Source organism: Myotis myotis, unplaced genomic scaffold (assembly GCF_014108235.1).
Source record: "Myotis myotis isolate mMyoMyo1 unplaced genomic scaffold, mMyoMyo1.p scaffold_m19_p_1, whole genome shotgun sequence".
Lineage (NCBI taxonomy): Eukaryota > Metazoa > Chordata > Mammalia > Chiroptera > Vespertilionidae > Myotis > Myotis myotis.
Window position 1 is genome coordinate 84510037 of NW_023416313.1, and position 22106 is coordinate 84532142.

Below are 22106 nucleotides of genomic sequence, written 5' to 3' on the forward strand. Positions count from 1 at the left end.
CTTGTCAACTTTATTGTTTTCTTTATCCTCCATTTATTGAGAGGCTTAATTTGACACTTTTATAATAGATTTCTACATTCATCCTTGGTTACTCTCCCTTCTTTGTATTTTTTATACATACATATGAAATTTTAGATTACTAGACAGCCATTCAACTTTCCTGAGCTGCCTCCCATTTCATTTGAATTATTTCTCAATTATTCAACTAGAAGTTTTGTGGTGGTTGTTTTTTAATCTCCCTTTGGTAGCCATAATCCCTTTTTGAGACTCAAGTCATGGGTCAAGAACTGTTTTCCTTGAACTTTTTATAAAACTTTCTCGAGGTCCAAGGCACTAGTCTGACTCTGAAGCCCAGGGTGCACTCCTCCGGCCATCATAAACTATTAGCGTGGGGTTCTCAACAATTTTTTACATCACAGCACTTCACTGATGATAGTCTCCCATGTGACAATCATCACCCTCACATGTATCCCAAGTTTTACAAAACCTCAAGAATATTTTTGCCTAAAAGTAAAATCATATTTAATTGCCACCTATATTGGCTAGTTTTGATTGCTCTCCACAGTCATTTGGTGACATTGATAAACAAGCTGCAGATTATGTAGCATTCCATGCCACTTCTTATACTATACTAGGGGCCAGGTGCACGGAATTCATGCAGGGGGGGTGTCCCTCAGCCTGACCTGCACCCTCTCCTATCTGGGAGCCCTCAGGGGATATCCTACTGATGGCTTAGGCCCGCTCCCATGGTTCTCTGCTCTCTGCAGGGCCTGCCTGCTCCACACCACAGTGACTGCCAAACAAGCCGTGCTGGGTGCTGCCTGCAGGCCACATTTGCCTGCTCCCCGGTCGCCACAGTAATGGCCAAGCCAGCTGTGCTGGAGCTGCCTGCGGGCCACACTTCCCTGCTCCCGGGTTGGTCGCTGCGATGGCCAAGCGGGTGGGGCTGGAAGTTGTCTGTGGGCCATGCTTCCCTGCTCCTGGGTTGCCACGGCAGCGGCCAAGCAGGCCGTGCTAGGAGCTGCCTCCTACCTGCTGTCAGTCTCCATGGAGGCGATGAGCTTAATTTGCATACTCACTCTGATTGGCTGGTGAGTGTAGCAGAGGGACGGTTAATTTACATGTTTCTCTTTTATTATATAGGATAATAAAAGGCTAATATGCAAATGGTCCCCTCAACTGGGAGTTTGACTGGGAGTTTGACCAGGGGGCGGGGCCTGCCGGACCCCACCCGTGCACAAATTCATGCACCGGGCGTCTAGTAAGAACGTAAGAGCCATGATGTCATCAGTATAACCTTGATGCCATTCAAATGTGTATATTTTTTATGATTTATACTCCAAAACCTTCGATGAAAAAGGAATATAACTTTTAGTAAAGGTGATGAACACTTTAAAAAAAAACTAAATTTTATTTTTAAAGCCCTTTTTCTTTCTAGTCATGTAACCCACTCCAATTCAATTTCCCGTATGTTTTTAACATAGAAAGTTTGACCAAATAAATCCACTGAAGCTGCTCTTTCATAATCCTAATACATATTTTATTGGTTCTAAAAAAAAGACTTTCAAAGTTTTTCTTTTATCAAAGAGGTCAAAATATAACATAGCATAATTAAAACAGCTTAGATATAGTCCTTTGACTACCTGAATGTCTCCTGACAAAGCAGAAGGGGCGAAAAGAAGGAGGAGCAGGGAGAGAAGAGGAGAGGGAGGGAAAAAAGAAGAGTAAATATCAAAATACTAAAGAAGTTGTTTTAAAATGAGCTCTTAAAAAGACCCACACAGTCTGCTAGCAAATGTATAAGAATGCAGCAGTAACTATTTTTTTAAATGGCCTTACTAGTTATCATGTCCTCTTTGTAAACATGTATTTGCTAATACCTGTATTTCTAAGGACAAGGGAAATAGTTTCACTTGGGATATGGATACAACCATACAATATAGTAATGCACAATGGTACAAAGAGCTGGAGCCCTCCCTCTCCATTGGGTTGAACTCAGCCTTAGTCAATGCAAAATTCTGTACTATTCCACTCTGGCCCGCTAGGCAATGGCATCAAATGTCCACAGCAAGAGCCACTGGCTGGCTATACTAATCTTTCCTCACTGCCCCCAAATCTATCTTTTAAAAATTCAGACTTTAGTTTTTTGCAACTATTTTTTCATGAAATTATTTTTAACAACTAAAACATTACCCTAAAACCGTGGTCGGCAAACCACGGCTTCCGAGCCACATGCGGCTCTTTGGCCCCTTGAGTGTCGCTCTTCCACAAAATACCACGTGCGGGCACACCCGTACAGTGCAGTTGAAACTTCATGGCCCATGTGCAGAAGTCGGTATTGTGGAAGAGCCGGTATTTTGTGGGCGAGCCACACTCAAGGGGCCAAAGAGCCGCGTGTGGCTCACGAGCTGCGGTTTGCCGAGCCGCAGTTTGCCGACCACTGCCCTAAAACATATGTCTAACTTAACACATTACGGACTAGTAATTTTATTGCTTGCTTTACCCAGTGGTCCCATAAGTTTCTATTGAACAAGTACAAAAAACGTTTCACATAAATGTTAAAGGCACTCTAAAATTAAATACCCATTGCATTTTGAAGTTATTTATTATATGTTCTTACAAGATAATATCTTTTTAAAGTGTGATTGACCACAAGCCTTAGAACAGAAAACACAAGAATTCTCGTGATCCGTCTGCAATGTGTTAATACGCACTGTTCCAAAGATTATTTCCATGTACACCTTTCATACAAAAAAAATCAAGATTGTCTGCTCATTGTATGCATATATACATAACTCATGGACACAGACAAAAGGGTGGTGAAGGTCTGAGGTGGGGGGTGGGGGGTACAGGCTAGAAGGGGTCAATGGGGGGAAAAGGGGAACATAAGTAATACTTTCAACAATAAAGATTTGATTGAAAAAACAAAAAGAATAAAAAGCTTGTTCAGTTCAGAGGTCTGATGGTAGTTTTTTAAAACACAAAATCACTCCATTTGTGATTTTTATGGAAGATGTGAACGTCTGTCTAAAAGTCATCCAAACAAAGAGGCAAATACACCCTCAAATTCTTCTTTTTTTTTTTTTTTGGAAGATATTTTGTGCGTTTTTGTGTGCCTGAGCTATATAATCTTAGCAATAATAATCTGGTCTAGATCTCTTCAGTTTTAAAAGTCATCTGAGATTCCACACTTGACCCAGAACAAAGCAGCAATTTTTCGGGATCATCTCTGTGCCTTCGTGTCCAAAGTTCCCCTATACTTTGAGACCTTGTGGACAGGGTTTCAAATTGGATGTAAGTCTCTTTCTCCAAATCTTCTTCCCAGAAGGATTCTGACTTACATTGCAGTTTGCAAACTTTATACAACAGGAAAAAAATCAATGGCAAGACAACCACACAGGCAGCGCCGCTCACCGCAATAAGGAAGGGCTCCTGAGAATGACCTTCTCCAACACTGTCAGTAGAAAAGGTGATACATTGGTCTTTCTGGGGCGGCGCTCCTTTTGGACAGACACATGCTATGTACTGCCTTCCAGGCTCCAGGCCATCTATGGCTACTTGGTTCTTGCTGAAGTCTGCATTCAGCAGCATCAGGTCCTCTTCCCCATGCTTGGAATACAACACGGTCACCTCAGAGCTATGCGTGGTGTTGATGGTGTTCCACATCAAGGTCACACTCTCTTTGGTCTTGCTGACTGCCCTGAGGTTTTGTACTGTGGTTCGATCCAATAATGCCAGCTCTTCTTTTCTACTTGCACTAGCTGGGGGACGCTTACTTCCACCCATCTCCACCTTTAAATTTCTTTCCCCATCTGGATGGAGCTGGAGTGACTGTCGGCTGGCCATGGGGGTGCTTGTTGAAATTTTAGTGCTTGGAGTTGTGGTGGGAGAAACAACGGAGGAGAAGAAAGGGTATAAGGAGAAGGAAGCAGCAGAAGCAGGAAATGAAGTAGAAGTAGAAAGAAAAGTGGAAGAAGAGGGAGAGAAAGGAGAGGAGGAAGAAGGCCAGGGAGATGGCGATGAACCAGGTATGGATATAGATCTTCTAGGTCCTGGCTGGACTTCTAGCCCAGGGTGATCTCCATTCCTTCTTTCAGAACTGTCTGGTGCTATGGTGGTCGTGACAACACCAACCACTGTCACAGTAACCAAGGCTTCTGACATCCCAGCCAAATTTTTGGCCTTACACTTGTAATCCCCAGCATCCTTGTAAGAAATGTCTGTCAAGCTGATTACCGACCATCTAACTCCTTCCCCTGGAGATTCCTGAATTACTGGAAGAAAAAACATATATGTACTTCTGTGAGGAGGGAAAAGGCAACATGCCCACTGAAAAAGAAGCAACTATTTGGTTCTACATGCGTCCCTTTTCCATACGCCAAGAGGGAAGTGGCATACAGTAAGTCCCTAAGGGAATGATGGTTCAATAAATTGCCTACATGAAGGCCTAGGTCATGCCAGGTGCCATGAGTCTATACAGAAAATAGTATTTTTAAGAGACATGGGACTGTGAATTGGGAGACTTGATTTTAGTAAACTTTTGTCCACAAAGTAGTATGTAATTTCAGACTTGTCAATTAGCGTCTTTAGGCCTCTGTTTCTGTATTTTTAAAATAAGGGGATAAGACAAAGTGATCTCAAAAATCCCTTCTAATTTTAATTCACTATTGTCCTATAAAATGTTTATCACAAGGCCTTAATTTAATATTTCCACAAATATTTCTTCATTGAAATAAAATGCTATCTATCTACAGAGGGCACAGCAGATCATTTTCTGGCATGAAGGGGTCATAATTTGTATTCTCAATCTTTTATTTTATATTTAGTTTACATAAACTAGTAAACCACGGGTTCTTTTATTTGCAGAATAATATATAGTTTTCGAAAAATTGGAATTTTACTTTCCTAAACACTTAAATCTGACACATTTCCATTCTGTCTTGATTTTTGAAGCTTTCTGAAAACTAATACACTAAGCAGTATCCCAAGAGCCCCAAATTTAACTCACACCTCAAGGTATGGACCATTTACTATCTATATGTAAGGATAGTAAGCCTTGACTTTTTTTTTATCAGGTTTCATTATTTGAACCTTGATTTAATTTAACTTTCAGGAATTTTAAGAACAGATTGCTTTAGTCATCAGAATATCACTATAGAAACTAAGGCCAAAGCATTGGCTTAGACATAGTAGGATCTGAAAAGTCTATGAAAACAATATCTCCAAAAATTATACTTTTTGATTCACAATAATGTTTGCATGTAATTACTTAAATCATCATTTAAAATGAGAAACTGATATTAAAATACTTTCTGAGGAAATTGTAATCATTATATATTTTAAAGTGAGTCATACCCAAGATGACATAGCAAGACAAAGGCCTTCTCTGTAGTCATTCATGCACTGGATCATGTTTTCTAAGAAAAAAATCAGATTTTCTAATTTCATCCATGTAGTTAGTCAGATACCAACTGAGGAAAATATTAACTAAGAAAATGAACTTTCAAATCCCTTTTACCTAACACTCTTGGCATATTTTATTAGAATTAATGAGCAAATTGCAACTATTCCCCAAACCTGAGATTAAATACAGATCTTTGAAAACTTTGTTTCAACATAGGCCCAAATTTAAAAAATACCTGTGTAATTAACAGGTGAGCTGTCAGATCTGGCCCATGTGAGTTGCGGGGTGGGGTAGCCAGTGGCATCACACCGTAGCAGGACATTACTGCCCAGAGCAGACGTGATTCGGGTGGCCGAGATCATCACCGATGGCTTCAGACACTGATCCAGCTCAGCCCGCTGAAATAAAATCCCTGTCAGGTGCTCGGGCTCCCTGCAGACCATCAGTGGATCAACAAGTACTATGGCAGGATCAGCAACTTTGGATATCTCGATCATTTGGTAAATGTGACAGTCACAGAACCACGGGTTGTCCTGCAGACCTAAACCAGAAGGAGGAAACGGCTGATAAAGGTCATTCTGATGGCTTTAGTTTACATCACAGCCTCTTGGAGAAGCAGGTGTCTGCACTGTCTCCCTAAAAACAGAAGTACACTTCTGATGAAATGGAGTCAACTTTCTATCAGTTTTTCCCTAGATCCAGTCACATGAATGAACAAAGCCTCTCAGTTCAGATCATTAAGGTTCATAGTTAATAGTCATTGAGCACTTACTCTGTACTTTGTTCTAAGCACTTACTAGTATTTTCTCATTTAATCCCAACAATCTCATTTATAAAGGAGAGTATTGTTATTCCCCCTGTAAAGATGAAAAAGCTAAGACACAGAGAAACCAAATAATTTGACCAAGGTCACATAGATAATTAGTGTCAGAGGCAAGATTTGAATCCTAGTAACACAGAATGTCATAAACAAAGTGATAGAGATATTTCTAGGGTGCTATAAAAGTATTTATATTATTACTAGAGGCCCAATGCATGAAAATTCAAACACTCTGGAGGTGGAGGGAGGTCCCTCAGCCCGGCCTGTGCCCTCTCGCAGTCTGGGACCCCTCAGGGGATGTCCACCTGCCAGCTTAGGCCCACTCCCCGTGGCAGTCAGACATCCTTACCGCTACAGAAAAGGCAGGAGAGGCTCCCGCCACCACTGCTGCACTTGCAGCTGTCAGCCCGACTTGTGGCTGAGTGTAGCTCCCCTGTGGGAGTGCACTGACCACCAGGGGGCAGTTCCTGCACTGAGCATCTGCCCCTGGTGGTCAGTGCACGTCATAGCGACCAGTCATTCCCAGTCATTCTGCTGTTAGGGTCAATTTGCATATTACCCTTTTATTATACAGACAGTCCTTGGGTTATGTCATTTTGTGGTTACGTTTCCATCTCCCATTTATTTATAGAAAAAAAAGTTTCATCATTTCGATATATGTACATATGTGCTTTATGTTTTTTATTTATTTACCACAAGTAAAGGTCAGGAATTGTTATCTTTCTTTTAAATTTTTTTTACTGTTTCACTTCATTACTGCTGTGTATGTGCTCCATGTGAGTGACGTAGGTGCTTACATAGGTGGGTTCCGACTTATGGCAAAAATCGCGTTATGTCATGCCATAGGAACAGATCTCTGATATAACCCGAGGACCTACTGTATAGGATAAGTATTATAGGATGCTGAGAGGCACCTAACTCAGCCTGCACTGCGTCATGATTGTGTGTGATCTGCAGACATATTGAGGTAGTGCAACTTCTGTGCAGCAAAAGCATTGATTGAGATGCAGACAGTGTCAGGAGATAAGACTGGAAAGATTGGTAGAGGTTAGAACATGGCTTGGCATGAATTTCATATGTGGTAGTCATAAAGATATATTGCCCAAATTCCCCTTCAGGAGAGAACCAGCAGCCAGGAACACAGTTGGTTGACAACCTCCTATCCTGTTGCAAGTGCCTTCAGGATCTGCCTCAGCTATCAGAGTTATTAGCCAAAATGTGTTGGAATTCAAGGAGGCTGTCAGTGTGAGCTTAAAGGAAAGTGAGGAAAATGCTACTAGAAACTAGAGGGAAGGGGACCCTTGTTGTGGAGTGACAAAAAGTTTAGCAACACTGTCACCTGTGGTTAACAGGAAAAGTAGGAAACATATTCAATAAATAAATGTTCTAGCTAAGGATATTTCCACACAGAGATACTGCCTAGTATCTTCTTGCCGCTCATAATAAAATGTAAAGAGACATCAGCTAAAAGAAGATATGAAGTATAAATATAAAATATTTTTATATATAAAAGCTAATATAAATATATAAGAACCAAACCCTGTTGGGTCCAATAATAAAACTGTTTCAGTATGGAGGTTCCTCAAAAAATTAAAAATAGAACTGCCTTATGACCCAGGGATTCCACTTCTGGGTATATATCTGAATTAACCTAAAACACTAATTGAAAAGAATATATGCACCCCATTATTTACAATAGCCAAGGTAAGGAAGCAACCCAAGTGTCCATCAATAGACCATTGGATAAAAAGGCTGTGGTATCTTTATACATTAGAATATTACCCAACAATAAAAAGAATGAAATCTAATATATGCGACAGCATGGATGGACCTAGAGGGTACTATGCAAGTGACATAAGTCGGACAGAGAAAAACAAATACCATATGATTTCACTTATATGTGAGATCTAAAGAGCAAAATAAACAAAATAAAAGCAGACTCGTAGATACAGAGATCAGACTGACAGCTGCCAGATTGGAAGGGAATTGGGGGGCTGGGTGAAGACTGTGAAGGCATTACGAAGTACAAATTAGTAGTTACAGAATAGTTATGGGTATGTAAAGTACAGCATAGGGAATATAGTCAATAATATAATAACTACATATGGTGCCAGGTGGGTACTTGAAATATTGGGGGATTACGTTGTAAAGTATAGAATTGTCTAAGCCTTATGCTGTACACCTGAATCTAATACAAAATAATATTGAATGGAAACTATAATTGAAAAATAAAAAATAATAAAACTGTTTTTTCATACTGAGCCTCTCCAAAATTTTCAAATTAAGAAAGAGCTTCAGAGTGAAAATTAATCCAGTGTGGGTGAGATTACAATAGCATTTGCTAAGATCTCAGAGGGATCTAAGATGGTGCTTCAGAGACTGCAGTCAGACAAAGTCTCTCTAAGGATCTTAAGGGTGATGTCCCGTAGCGGCCTCCAAGCCCAAGGTTGAAAGGATTTACCTCAGGAAGATTTGTGGTTGTGACTTTTTACTAATGGAGTGGATTATACAATGATTCCTAAGGAGAAACGACAGAATTGCAATTTTAAAAAATTCTAACCATGGTGGAAGATTTAACTGTTCACTATAAATTCTAGATTTCTATTTATGCCTATCTATAATAATAAAAGCATAATATTCTAATTAGACTGGACATCCTTCTGGATGACCTTCTGGACTAAGCCGGGGCTGCGAGGGAAGCCCAGGTCTCAGGTGCCAGGGGGAAGCCAGTGCTGGCAGCCGGGGGAAGGAAGGCCTACTCTTGCATGAATTTCATGCATCAGGCCTCTAGTTTTTATTATAATAGCACTTCATGACTGATTGATATTTTCTGCCAGTATTGGTAAGCGTTTACTGTGTGTGTGTTTTCAGCTATCCTAGAAATTCCTTTTTTCTCATGGTCAATTACCTTAGACTTCTTCTTCTTATAATTAGTCCTGTGAATCTATGACCAGTTCCCTAATATTGATTTGAATTCTATTCAACCTGCCAACAAACATCAAATTCATCCTATCATGTAATAATTAATATGTGTAGAATACTTTATACTTTCAAAACACCTGCTATCCAAGATTTTTTCTTTATAAGATAACAATACAAGTTGACAGTGATTGATTGCCTCCTATGTTGCAAAGACTGTATTTGTCAAGAATTGTAAAAGGTCTGAGTTTTACCCTACTCAAGAGTTACCAACTCATCCCAGTTCACCAATTTCTTAGATGTTGGAAGAAGGCACAAGACTCCTGGTCAGAGATGAAGGACAGTTTATTACTCACAGCTCTGAAGGGAGAGATTATCTTTATTGCACTGGGCAGTAACCATGCCTACCCTTTGCTCTGGAGGGGGGCATCCTCTACTTTTCAAAGCAGCTCTCTACACAAATATTCTTGAAAAGATCGTTCAGAACAAAAGGCAGCCAGTGCCTGCCTCTGCTCAGCAGACATGCAGAGATGTGAGGGACAATGGGACACTGTCTCCCAACAGTGCTCAGCATGCCCAAGGATCTGTCTGACAACAGCATGAGGTGGATGATAATAGTATGATCCTCACTTTAAGGAGGAGAAAACCGATGCTCTGGAGGGTTAAGGGGTCTGCCCAACTGGAATGCAGTCAGGATTTGAACCTCACGATCCTGATCTTCAAGCTCTCATTCTCCACCACCGTGTATATGTCTTACAGGGACCTCAGGAAGCTAGTATGATTTTTCCAATTTCACACCAAAGGACATTAAAGCACCAAGATCACTTTCATGGTTTCTTAAGTAGTCCTAATCCTACATGCTGTAGCCTCCTAATCTAATACTCCTTCTACCATAACTCATTTCTTCATCACCTAAAAACAGCTAAAGCCACAGGTGGCCGTTAGAAGTGCTGTTATCTACAAATTACTAATGTCAAAGCAGTGATATCTGGAGTACTAACGTCTACATAGGGAAAGATCAAAGAGCTGTAACTTTAGCAGTTTCATTCGAGCTTTGAAACTGTTATAAAAATGTGTTAACAATGAAATAAAATTCTTTTAAAAATTAATCCAACTTGCTATATCTAAAAGTTATGTAAACCAGGGAAATATCTTCAAATCCCTTAAGAACAAAACGTACATTTATTCCAGCTCTGGAATATCTAAGGTCAAAGGTACAACTTTAAAAACCTGAATAACAGCCATCTAAGTGCTGAACACATTCATCAAGTGTTTTTTCTTCTGGGGACAAAGGTACAAGAGCCCTCTGAAGTTAAAGTGTTACTTGTACTGCATTCCTTCAAAGCAACGTGCCAACCGCAGTCACAGTAATTTGCATTAATTAATTTATTTTATATTGCTATTCTTGGCCAGGGCCAGATGGACTTTGCCTTACCTTTTTTCTAAAGGGGTAATGCTTTCCATGCATCACAGTAATTGGATTAAATGGGCTAACAAAAAAATAAAAAATAAAAACAGACTGATAGTTACAGAGAACAGACTGACAGCCGACAGAGTGGAGAGGAGTTGGAGAGCTGGGTGAAAAAGGTGAAAGGATTAAGCAAAGAACAAAAAACACCTCACAGACACAGACAATAGTATGGTGCTTACCAGGGGAAAAGGGAGGTGGGAAAAGGTAGCAGAGGGTAAAGAGGAGATAAATGGAATGGAAGAAGAGTTGGCTTAGGGTGGTGAACACACAATACAATACACAGATGATGTATTATAGAATTGTATACTTGAAACCTATATAATTCTATTAAAAAATGTCACTCCAATAAATTCAACAAAAAGTAAAAACAAACAAATAAATAATAAATAAATAAATAAATAAAAGTTTAAAGAATAAAAAAAGATATCTCAGGAGAGGGACTGTGATTAGAAGCTTGACTCCACCTTTTTGTCAGCTGGTAAAGAGGATGGTGTTGATTACCGACCCAACTCATGTGGTTTTTCCAAAAGCTAAGGTACCCCTGGAGTCCTCAGAAGGGCACCTGGCAAGGGGTAAGCCTTAGCCATGTGGAACTTGCTAGCAAAGGAGAGGCACACCACAGGGATTGAGGAGTGTTTGCTGAATTAAGTAAATGCCATTCCGAAAATTCTGTGGAAGTACTGGGGTCGCCACAGCCCTTCAGGTGAACTCCATTCTGATTACAGAAAAGCCCGTGTTTACAGTGTAGCAATTTGGGTACCAGGGAAAAACACCCAAAAAGGCATTGTATGACCTCTCCTACTGCAGGCTTTTTCCTCCAAGATAAACAGTGTAAGACCTATGGAGCCTGCCTATATAAATATTTGCTTATTCCTGAGAAAGAAGCCATGGAAATTTACCTGTCCTGCAAATCAAAAATCTAATCTAGTTTCATAGTTATTTAAATGCTTACTTGCAGGACACTAGTTTATGTTTTATGGATACACTAAAGGACAGTTTTATTAAGTTGGTATTTTTACTCATGTGGAAGAGAGAGGGAGTAATGGAAACGCCTCTGCCTAAATTTTCATTAACTAAATACAGGATATAAAGAGCTCAGTAAAGTAATGCATTTGGGAGGAACGTGAATCTGGTACTATTACACACCATTCCCCAAATTACAAAGGAGTGAGGAAGAGCAGGGGTTCAGGTGCCAAACAGATTGCACTCATAACCCAGCTCCACTGCTACGTGGTGAGTGAATTTGGTCAAGTGGCTTACCTTGCACCTCATTTCCTCATCTATAAAATGGGGATGAAATGGTACTTACTACAGGGTTACTATGAGACTAGAAGAAGATATACCTGTAAAATATAAGAACTAGGCATGGCCCTGAGTAAGCACTCCATCAATGTTCACCATTTCTATTTTTATTACAATTAGAACCTCCATCTGCTGACAGTAATAAACACCGGACAATAAAAATGAAATAGAAGCAGACTGCATCCCACTCTAATAGTACACAAGTAAATTCTCCAGGGCGCCTAGAAAGATATAACTGCTACAGTTAAACACTGAGTTCTAGAAAATCTAGGATTGGTTCTCATCACCTTAGTTTAATGGTGAAATTTGAAGACTCAAATATAATTAGGCTAACAAACAAGCCAAAGTAGAGAGGCCTTTCTGTATAAGACGCTGCCATCTTGGTCCCAGCTGCTGAGGTTTATTGTTGATCTAAAATCGTAACCTCAGAGGCTCTCCACCTCAGCTAACGAACTATCACAGAAAATGTCTCATTATGTGCTCATTACAGTCCTATGAGCAAGACGGGTCAGTCCTCCCCTTCTTTCCCCTTCTGTTCCCTAGACTTTGTGAAGGCCAGCGGCTGCCATGGCTTGACATGTTTCAAAATATATTTTATTATTCATTATCATGATATTATCATTATTTTAAAAGTAATGCATGATCATTACAGAACAATTTAAAAATATAAGAAAGTGAAAAAGTGGCCCTTCACCCAAAAAGGACAGTTCACCAACTAGTATATCTTTTCAGTCGTTTTCTTCACCCATTCTAAAAGAGTCACAATGGTGCTTCATGTACAATTACATATCCTGCTTCTGAAACTTAATGTTATATCAAAAGTATTTTCATGTTACTACCTTTAAAGAACCTGCTTTTGAAGAATCTGAACCTTAAAATGTGACGGTAAAATTTCATAACCCTTGATCCCTAAGTTCTCAAGCAGATTTAACTCACAGGTGAAAAATACTGATGTCCTATAAATTACTTCTTCATAGTAATATTAGTAACTAATCCTTAGAGAGCTATTAATAGTAATTTGTTAATTTGTTTTTATTTTCTACTTCATGTCTCCACTGGCTAATTCTATTAGAACCAAGAATTGCTTCCAAAGGAACATAGAAAAACTATAAAGAAATAGAATCAAAATGTTTAAATTAAGACAATTTCTAGCTATTAGCCTTACTCATAAGGAGTACAGATTAGTAGCTAAAATAAATACCACAGTATAGGTTTACATGGTGCCTCATAGTATACATAATAAATATTCCAAAGCTATTATTAAATTAATGTCTTTTTTCCTCTAACCCACCCTATGATATTTCTTTTATTCTCTAATAAAAATGATTCAATGACTATATAAACAATGGGCAAAACGTGAAATAGCAATATAAGAAAAGCTTATGTGATTTTTTCATCTTTGTATCTTGTTCTTACCAGAGGCCTGGTGCATGAAATTCATGCATGGGGTGGGGGGGTGTCCCTCAGCCCAGCCTGCACCCTCTCCAATCTGGGATTCCTCTCATAATCCGGGATTGCTGGCTCCCAGCTGCTCGCCTGCCTGCCTGTCTGATTGCCCCTAACTGCTTCTGCCTGCCAGTCTGATCACCCCCTAACCACTCCCCTGCCAGCCTAATAGATGCCTAACTGCTCCCCTGCTGGCCCAATTGCCCCTAACTGTCCTCCCCTGTCAGCCTGGTTGGCCCTAACTGCCCTCCCCTGCCAGCCTGGTTACTCCCAACTGCCCTCCCCTGCAGGCCTGGTTACCCCCAACTGCCCTCCCCTGCAGGCCTGGTCACCCCAAACTGCCCTCCCCTGCAGGCCTGGTATCCCCCAACTGCCTTCCCTTACAGGCCTGGTCGCCCCAACTGCCCTCCCCTGCAGGCCTGGTCCCCCCCAACTGCCTTCCCTTGCAGGCCTGGTCACCCCCAACTGCCCTTCTCTGCCGGCCCAGTCACCCCTAACTGCCCTCCCCTGCTTGCCATCTTGTGGTGGCCATCTTTGATCACATGGGGTCGGCCATCTTGTGTTGGAGTGATGGTCAATTTGCACATTACCTCTTTATTAGATAGGATTACTCATGGTTTTAGTTTCATAAGCACCAAAAAGCATTTACATTTCAAGAAAAGCAATGCTAAATCCATTTATAAGCTGTCACAGCATTTTCTTTTTTATTAAAAAAAATCTCAAATTATCTTTTCTTCATACTTGACTTCAGCCAATATTTGATATGGTCAATAGGGATTCCTGGCACAAATTTAGCCTCTAGTTGCTTCTCACTCCAAAAGGGTTATAAGTCACCTCACTAGCCAAAGGCTCACTAGTTATTTAGAAGTACAGCCTCATCTTCAGCCCTGATGGACACACTTTGTGAACTGACAACACAGCCTTACTGTGAGGGCGTATACATTTTAAGAACCCAAGATAGAAAGACCGGGTCAAGATAGCGGTGTAGGTAGATGCAGTACTCGCATCCTCCAACCACATCAAAATTACAACTAATCCACAGAACAACCATCATTCAGAACTGCCTGAAATCTGGATGAATGGTACTAGAGAATCCTATCTAATAAAAGATAATATGCAAATTGACCATCACTCCAACACACAAGATGGCCGGCACCATGTGGACACAAGATGACTGGCAGGGGAGGGCAGTTGTGGGCAATCAGGCCAGCAGGGGAGGGCAGTTGGCCTGCAGGGGAGGGCAGTTAGGGGGGACCAGGCCTGCAGGGGAGGGCAATTGGGAGGAGAACCAGGCCTGCAGGGGAGGGCAGTTGGCAGAGACCAGGCCTGAAGGGAAGGGCAGTTGGGGGGAACCAGGCCTGCAGGGGAGGGCAGTTAGGGGCAACCAGACTGGCAGGGGAAAGCAGTTTGGGGTGACCAGGCTGTCAGGGGAGGGAAGTTGGGGGTGACCAAGCCTGCAGAGGAGGGCAGTTAGGGGCAATCAGGCCAGCAGGGGAGCAGTTAGGTGTTGATCAGGTGGCAGGGTAGTGGTTACGGGCAATCAGGCAGGCAAGCAGGCAAGAAGTTGGGAGCCAGCAGTCCTGGATTGTGAGATGGATGTCCGACTGCCCGTTTAGGCCAAATCCCACCAGGATCAGGCCTAAACGGGCAGTCGGACATCCTTCAAGGGGTCCCAGATTGGAGAGGGTGCAGGCTTTGCTGAGGGACACAAACCCCCGGTGCACAAATTTTGTCCACTGGGCCTCTAGTTAAAGAATAAAGCACATTGAGTCTGGTAAGAGGAGCAGAGGCATGTAAAAGTCTGGTCCCACACCCAAGCGTGGCTTTTTTTTTTTAATCGAGAGGGCTATTTTGGCTGTGGAGATGTCTCATGAGAAGCAAAGGGTCCCAGCCTCACACCAGACCCCTCAGCCCAGGGTTTCAATGCCAGGAAGAGAAGTCCCCATAACTTTGGGCTATAAAAACCAGCAGGAATTGTGGCTGAGTGACAGAGGCTGCTGGAGAACCAAGCATTCCTCTTAAAGGGCCAGAGCACAGATTTACTTGGACTCACTCCCTCTGAGCCCCATCAGCTCTTAAAGGATCCAGGGACATATAGGGAGGAACTAATTTGTCTGGCATCAGGTCAAAAACTAGGGGGCAGCTTTCTCCCAGACAAAGGTGCTAGAAGAAGTCATTGTTCCTTTGCTGAGACTTCCCCACCACAGTGCTGACAGGCTGTCACCATATCTGAGTCTCTGGCCCACACTGTTCACCCAGACATGGTGATTCCCTGAGACCCCACCTCACCCAAGCTGTTTGCAGTGGTTTTTCCTTATGAATGGCCTGTCCTTGCTCAGGCTTCAGACTTTCCTAAAATCTCTCAAACAAGCAGCAGCTGGCATCAGCATGTCCCATACCTCTTAATAAGTGGCCCCAGGCCCAGCACTAGCAGCAGAGCACTAGCAGCAACCTGCCTTGGTTCATAGCTTGGCCTCTCTGGGGCACCTCCAAGCCCGACACAAGTAGTAACTATCTGCAGATCACTCTGTAGCTCATGCCAGGTGGCCCCATGCAGACCACAAGCAATAGCTGATTTTGTATCTCCCGAAAGGCCCCAGAGCCAGTACACCCAGTGGTCAGCTTCAGACTATGCCAGATTACAACCCTACCACATCCACGTATGACCCACTCAAGGGGCAGACTTGGAGAGCACCAAAGCTCCACTGAAGCAAATCCTGTTCCATAGCGGTGTCTCCTGCACAGCAGCTCTTGCACTATAATCATAGCTGGTCCTCATAGATAATTGGCCTGGGGGTCAATCCCTCCCAGTGACCAAACAGCAATCAAGGTTCAACTACAACACAACAGTGCACACAGCCACACATGGGTGCACCTAGATGGCCCAGCTCAGGTGACTAGGAAGGCTGAGCCACTGGGCTCTATAGGATGCCTACTACATAAGGCCATTCTACCAATTCCAGGATACATAGCAGCTCTACCTAATATATAGAAACAAACATGGAAGCAACCAGAATGCAGAGACAAAGAAACATGTCACAAATTAAAAAAAAAAAATGGAAGCAAGCAAAATACTGGATACAGAGTTCAAAACAAGGTTATAAGGTTACTCAAGGATCTTAATGAGAGCTTCAAGGGACTTAGTGAGACTTTCAAGGATCTTGGTGAGAATTTCAAAGGCAAGAAAGGACCAGTCAGAAATTAAGCATAAACTAACTGAAATAAAGAATAATTTACAGGGATTCAATAGGGGATTCTGAGAACGAAATCAATGATTTGGAAATATAGGAAGCATTAAAAAACCCCACTCAGAAGAGCAAAAAGAAAGAAGAATCCAAAAATATGAAGATAGTGTAAGGAGAGTCTGGGGCAACTTCAAGTATATCAACATCCACATCATGAGGGTACCAGAAAGAGAAGAGAGGGAGCAAGAAATTGAAAATCTACTTGAAAAAATAATAAGAGAAAACTTCCCTTACCTGATGAATGAAATAGACATACAAGGCCAGGAAGCACAGAGTCCTAAAAAAGAGGAATCCAAAGAGGCTCATACCAAGACATGTCATAATTAAAATGCCAAAGGTTAAAGACAAAGAGAGAATCTTAAAAGCAGCAAGAGAAAAGCAGTTAGTTATCAACTGATGCAGTGCTATTCCATGCAAAGTGCAAGTACAGAGTAAGAAACCAAACTCAAAAACATGAAAAGATTGCACAACTGAGCAATATGCTGAGCAAATTATCTGGACCTGAGAGGAGCAGAGGCTTGTGAGCTTACCAAGAATAATTCTTGTTGTTGAAAGCTTCCGGCTTCTGGACGGTGTTGTAAGTACATGGGACCAGCTCTCCAGGAATTCTGGTGGCAGTGTGGTTAGTCTGTTGCTTGATAAATCCAAGTAGGTGAGGTTCTTCAGGTACCTGGCTGCCCCGTTTGGCACACTCGTTATTTGGTTGTTGTGCAAATCCAGGATCCTTAGATGGGGCATGTACAGCAGAGATGCCCAAGGGAAGGCAGCTAGAGAATTCCCATCCAAGCGCAACTCATGCAGCCGCCCCAGGTTGTAAAAGCTGCTGGCCTCAAGGCTGGAGACAGAATTGTAAGTCACCCAGAGGTACTGGAGCTCCACCAGGTAGTAGAAGGCATCGGCGGGGATCGTGTGGATGACTGTCTTCTCAATGCGAAGCTTCACAGTGTCCACGGGGAAGTTCAGGGGGAGCTCATTCATATCCTGGTCATTACACAGCACCGACCTAGTGTCACAACAAGAGCAGTGGGAGGAAACCTGCGTTCCGAGACTCATTTGAAAAAACAATGCTTATTTGAAACATGCATCATTTGAAAATTCCTTAATGGTTTTCACAAAATATTTGTGGAGCCTGGCTGACCTGTTCATTAATAATTTGTCATCATTATCTTCTTCTATGTTAAACCATATGAAATGGCCATTTCTATAGGTTAAAAATGATCAAATATAAGAATTTTCATATGGTTCACCTAATATTGATGAAGTTCTTTATAAGTCAAGCTGTCAAACACACACCATATTCATGACCTTATTTAGTTGTCGGACAGCCCTATGAGGCAGATGCTGGGGAAGAGGTAAAGGCACCAGCTCTGGAGTTGGTCTAATCTTGGCTCAGATCTAAGCTCATGCCATTCTTTTTTGGCAAAGCCCATCCTCACCAATTGCCCCACTTCATTTTCCCATGTAGCTTCGTTAGGGTGGTTCATTGAAATGCATGTGAAGTTTTATACCTTCCCGACACGTAATAGGCATTCGGTGGGTGTCTGCTATTTTTACCATCAATCTTCTTTTTACAGTAAAATAACTGAGGCCTATCCACGTTAGGTAACTTTCCAAGGTTACATAGCTAGTGGGCCACACAGCCACCTTCCAACCCACATTGGTCCAACTCTAAAGTGCACACTTAACCTCTTTACAAAATGGCCCATTTTTAAAGAATCCCCTGTTGAAGTTATAAATTGATCTCTTTTAAGGAAGGAAGGAGCAAGTGTTCACACTGGATGCTTAAAGCTGAGCTCTATTTCAACAACGTGACTTGTGCATTGCTTCCATCCCAAGGAATAAACCAGAAACTGCAAGTTTATTCCGTTCACCATTCACTAACGTAAGTGACCTTGAGCAGGTCACATTGGGACCTTGCTTAGTGGTACATGTAAAATAGGCATAGAAAAACAAGCCTGCCCCATGTGTGAGTGTAAAGTATGAAGAATCAGAGAATTTAGATGCATTGTAACTTGAAAAAAGATTTATCTCCCATTGTACACTCATTTCCACTGGATTGCTGAAATGAACAATGAAACATAAATTATAATGCATTATACATGTAGTCAACAAATCAGCCATTCAGTGAAATACATCACATTAAGTGGGTGAACTTTAAAAGCAGCCCACAAGGCAAAGAGGGGTAAATGCAGCATAAAGCTGCGATGTCCTGCTAGCTAGCATCTCCTGTTTGTAATAGCATCTCCTGTCTGTAACTTCAGGGGAAGACCATACAGAAGCATTGGAATTCTATAAGGACACTTCCCATTCTTTTTAAAAAAAAATACATTTTATTGATTTTTTTACAGAGAGGAAGGGAGCAAGATAGAGTTAGAAACATCCATGAGAGAGAAACATTGATCAGCTGCCTCCTGCACACTCCCCATGTGCCTTTATATAAAGTCCAATCATCCATCCACTCAACCAACATTAGGCCAGACACTGTGCAAGACACTGGAGATATTGAAATGGCTTTATGAATTCACCATCCTTTAGGAACAGATCAATCTGTAGATGTCAAACAGCAATGCGAAAAGTGCTAGTGGAGGTAGATAAACAGGGACGAGGGGGCCAAGGAAGGCCTTGTCAATGAGCAGGGGTTTTTTGTTTTTTAAAAATATATATATTTTATTGATTTTTTAGAGAGTAAGGGAGAGGGATAGAGAGTCAGAAACATCGATCAGCTGCCTCCTGCACACTCTCCACTGGGGATGTGCCCGCAACCAAGGTACATGCCCTTGACCGGAATCGAACCTGGGACCCTTCAGTCCGCAGGCCAACGCTCTATCCACTGAGCCAAACCGGTTAGGGCGACACTTCCTATTCTTCATCTCTACTCTCTATCACAAATTTCAGTGCTACTTTAGATCAGAATGATCCAATTTCTACTCATTAAGTTAACAGTCCAGTGTAATGGAGAAAAGCCTGCATTGGAAGCTGAAAGACCGAGTGTCTTTATCAACCAGTCACTGTATCAACTCCGTGCTGTGACCTTGCACAAGTCCTTTAGCCTCTGTGTGGCTTCGTTTCTTCATTTACAAAATAACAGCAGAACTAAATTCTTTCTAGAGCTCTTGCCAAGAATAATACACTATGGTTTTCATAAAATCCATCAATAATGGGGCCACCAGGGGGAAGGAAACACTTCTGTGTTGTTTCTCAAGTACCCTGGCGTGAGTTGTTAACTGCTACCTAGCTTTTGCCAAGTAGGGCTTTTTAATTTGTTATGTTCTTCTCACTGTCTTACATCACCTAGTAAATCTTTCAAAAAAATACCAAGTTACTTAAGTAAAGTTTATAGAATAACAAGACAAATTACTCAATAATATGTTTTAATTTTTATTAATTTGTTTAAAGGTGTAGAACATAACTTGAGTGACTCTTAACAAATTACTTTAAGAGGCTCACTATTCAAATAACCTCAAAAGTCCATCAACCAAGTCACACAAAAAATCTGATTTTGTCATTAAATATCCTTTTAGAAAAATCATGGTCTACCATGGTTAGCTAACAAAAGTTCCTTTTTGCATTTAACTTCTATCTCAAAGGACTCATGTATATTATGAGTATGCAATTATTTTTACTTCACAGGTAGATGTGAAAGCAACCCAGAGGTTAAATAACTTCTACAGTGACGGCAACTGACAGAGTTGATCCATATCTTTCAAACCGCTTTTCTTTGTAAATTCCAATATCTTAAAATAAAAAATTCTAATTATGAACGTCTGTAATTTCACTCTTATGAGAGTCATTTCTGCTTTCTAAGGTCTATCCAATTGGCATGAACAACCCTCGAAATGAAATGGAAAACTTGGGAAGCAAATGATCTGGGAATGTTAACACCTCCTGATCGGCCCTGCTTTCTGTAATCAGGCTGAGTGGGACACACACATTTCAGCTTGACCTCCTGAAATGAACATTTTCTGAACACAGTGCAATGAACATTTCTGTATGTGTTTGAAGGTCTCAAATAAAAATGAGGGGTTTTTAAGAGCTAAACTGCTCAAGATAAAAGCATAGCATTAGCAACCAGTATTAACACAACTAAGTTAAAGCTTATGTAAATTAAACCTTCTCTCCTCTGATTTCTGATCAACAGTTTGCTTTCAAATAAGGCTGATGGGGGCCCCTTTCCTCAGAATCATTAGAACACTTAGTAGCATACCTTGATCCCGTGCCATCATTTCTGCCGTGATAATCGCAGGTGCACTGTGATGGACATAAACAACTCACTCCTTCCAAAAAGCTAAGCACAACGCCCAGGCATGCTAAGAGACGCATTGCTCCTTTTAGAGGTTATTGGAACAACAGGTAAAAACCAAATCCTAAGCATTCAGAGACTGGTGTGCCTGGAACGCAAACAGCCATTTAGTAAGAGCAGATTACACAGGATTAGCTGAGATCTGTAGTTACTTAACCTTCAAGTGTATTTTGCAGGGGTTCAATCTTCCTAGCCTTTGAATGTGGTTTCAGCAAAGTAACACATTATAAAAAAAGTGAAAATCAAACACATGTCAAGAAAATTTCAGTAGTTGCTCGTATCTAGATTTGCAAGGAAATGCCTATTAAATTCCTTTCCTATGGATGTAATTGCTAATATATCTTGCAGCTACACGCAATGTTAAAAACAATTCAATGTCTTAGCAGATACTAGAACATTTAGCAGATGATTTACATTATAACATTATAAATTTTATTTTGTGCATTTTCTTTTTATCAGCATGCATAACAATCAGTTTTACAAAATTTAGCTTTAAAGATAGAAGCACATGATGTAAAATTGATTTAGAATAGAGTTATCAATATTGCCAAGTATTGGCTATCTCCAAAAACAAAGTAGACAAAGTCTGGAACCTAGTGGGGTTTTTTGGTTTGTTTGTTTTTAGACTAAATGCTTCAATTCACCACTGAAATGTGGACCTAGGGCTCCAGTGAGTGTGTCCTGTGGCTCTGCAGGGCATCTCAGCACAGTGTAAGGCTCCTCCCAGCTCTTATTTCTACTCAAAGCTACTATCTCTCTTTAAGAATATGTTTTATTTTAAGCTCGTTTCCCAAATTATGGGCATCAAACCATAGCTAAAGATGAACTGGTATGTCTTTTAGCAAAGTTAAGCTCTATCAAAAAATAAAAAGTAAATCGAATAGTTAAAAAATAACCTGAACATTCATGAGGTGGGGAGAATCCACAGGCACAATCAAGGGTTTAGGTAACATATATCACAAATATATATGGCATTTAATCTTCCTATTAGGTGGTTCTATCCATCATCTTTAAACAAAAAACTCTTTTAAAAGAATCAATTTTATAAAAGTAAGAATACTATGGGAAATATTATTTAAAACTAACAGGATGGCCCTAGCCAGTTTGGTTCAGTGGACAGAGTGTTGGCCTGCGGACTGAAGGGTCCCAGGTTCGATTCCGGCCAAGGGCACATACCCAGGTTGCAGGCTCGATCCCCA

General features: G+C 41.2%; 1 protein-coding gene across 1 annotated transcript; it reads right to left on the reverse strand.

Annotated features, from left to right (window-relative positions):
- Window positions 1-2349: 2349 nt before the first annotated feature.
- Window positions 2350-22030, reverse strand: LRIT3 (leucine rich repeat, Ig-like and transmembrane domains 3). The gene is made up of 4 exons (XM_036343266.1): window positions 20812-22030; window positions 17138-17610; window positions 5640-5945; window positions 2350-4274 (listed from the first exon to the last, which is right to left on the reverse strand). Exons 1-4 carry the CDS (start codon window positions 20925-20927, stop codon window positions 3151-3153), a joined length of 2019 nt encoding a protein of 672 aa, XP_036199159.1. The 5' UTR covers window positions 20928-22030; the 3' UTR covers window positions 2350-3150.
- Between the last annotated feature and the right edge of the window lie 76 nt (window positions 22031-22106).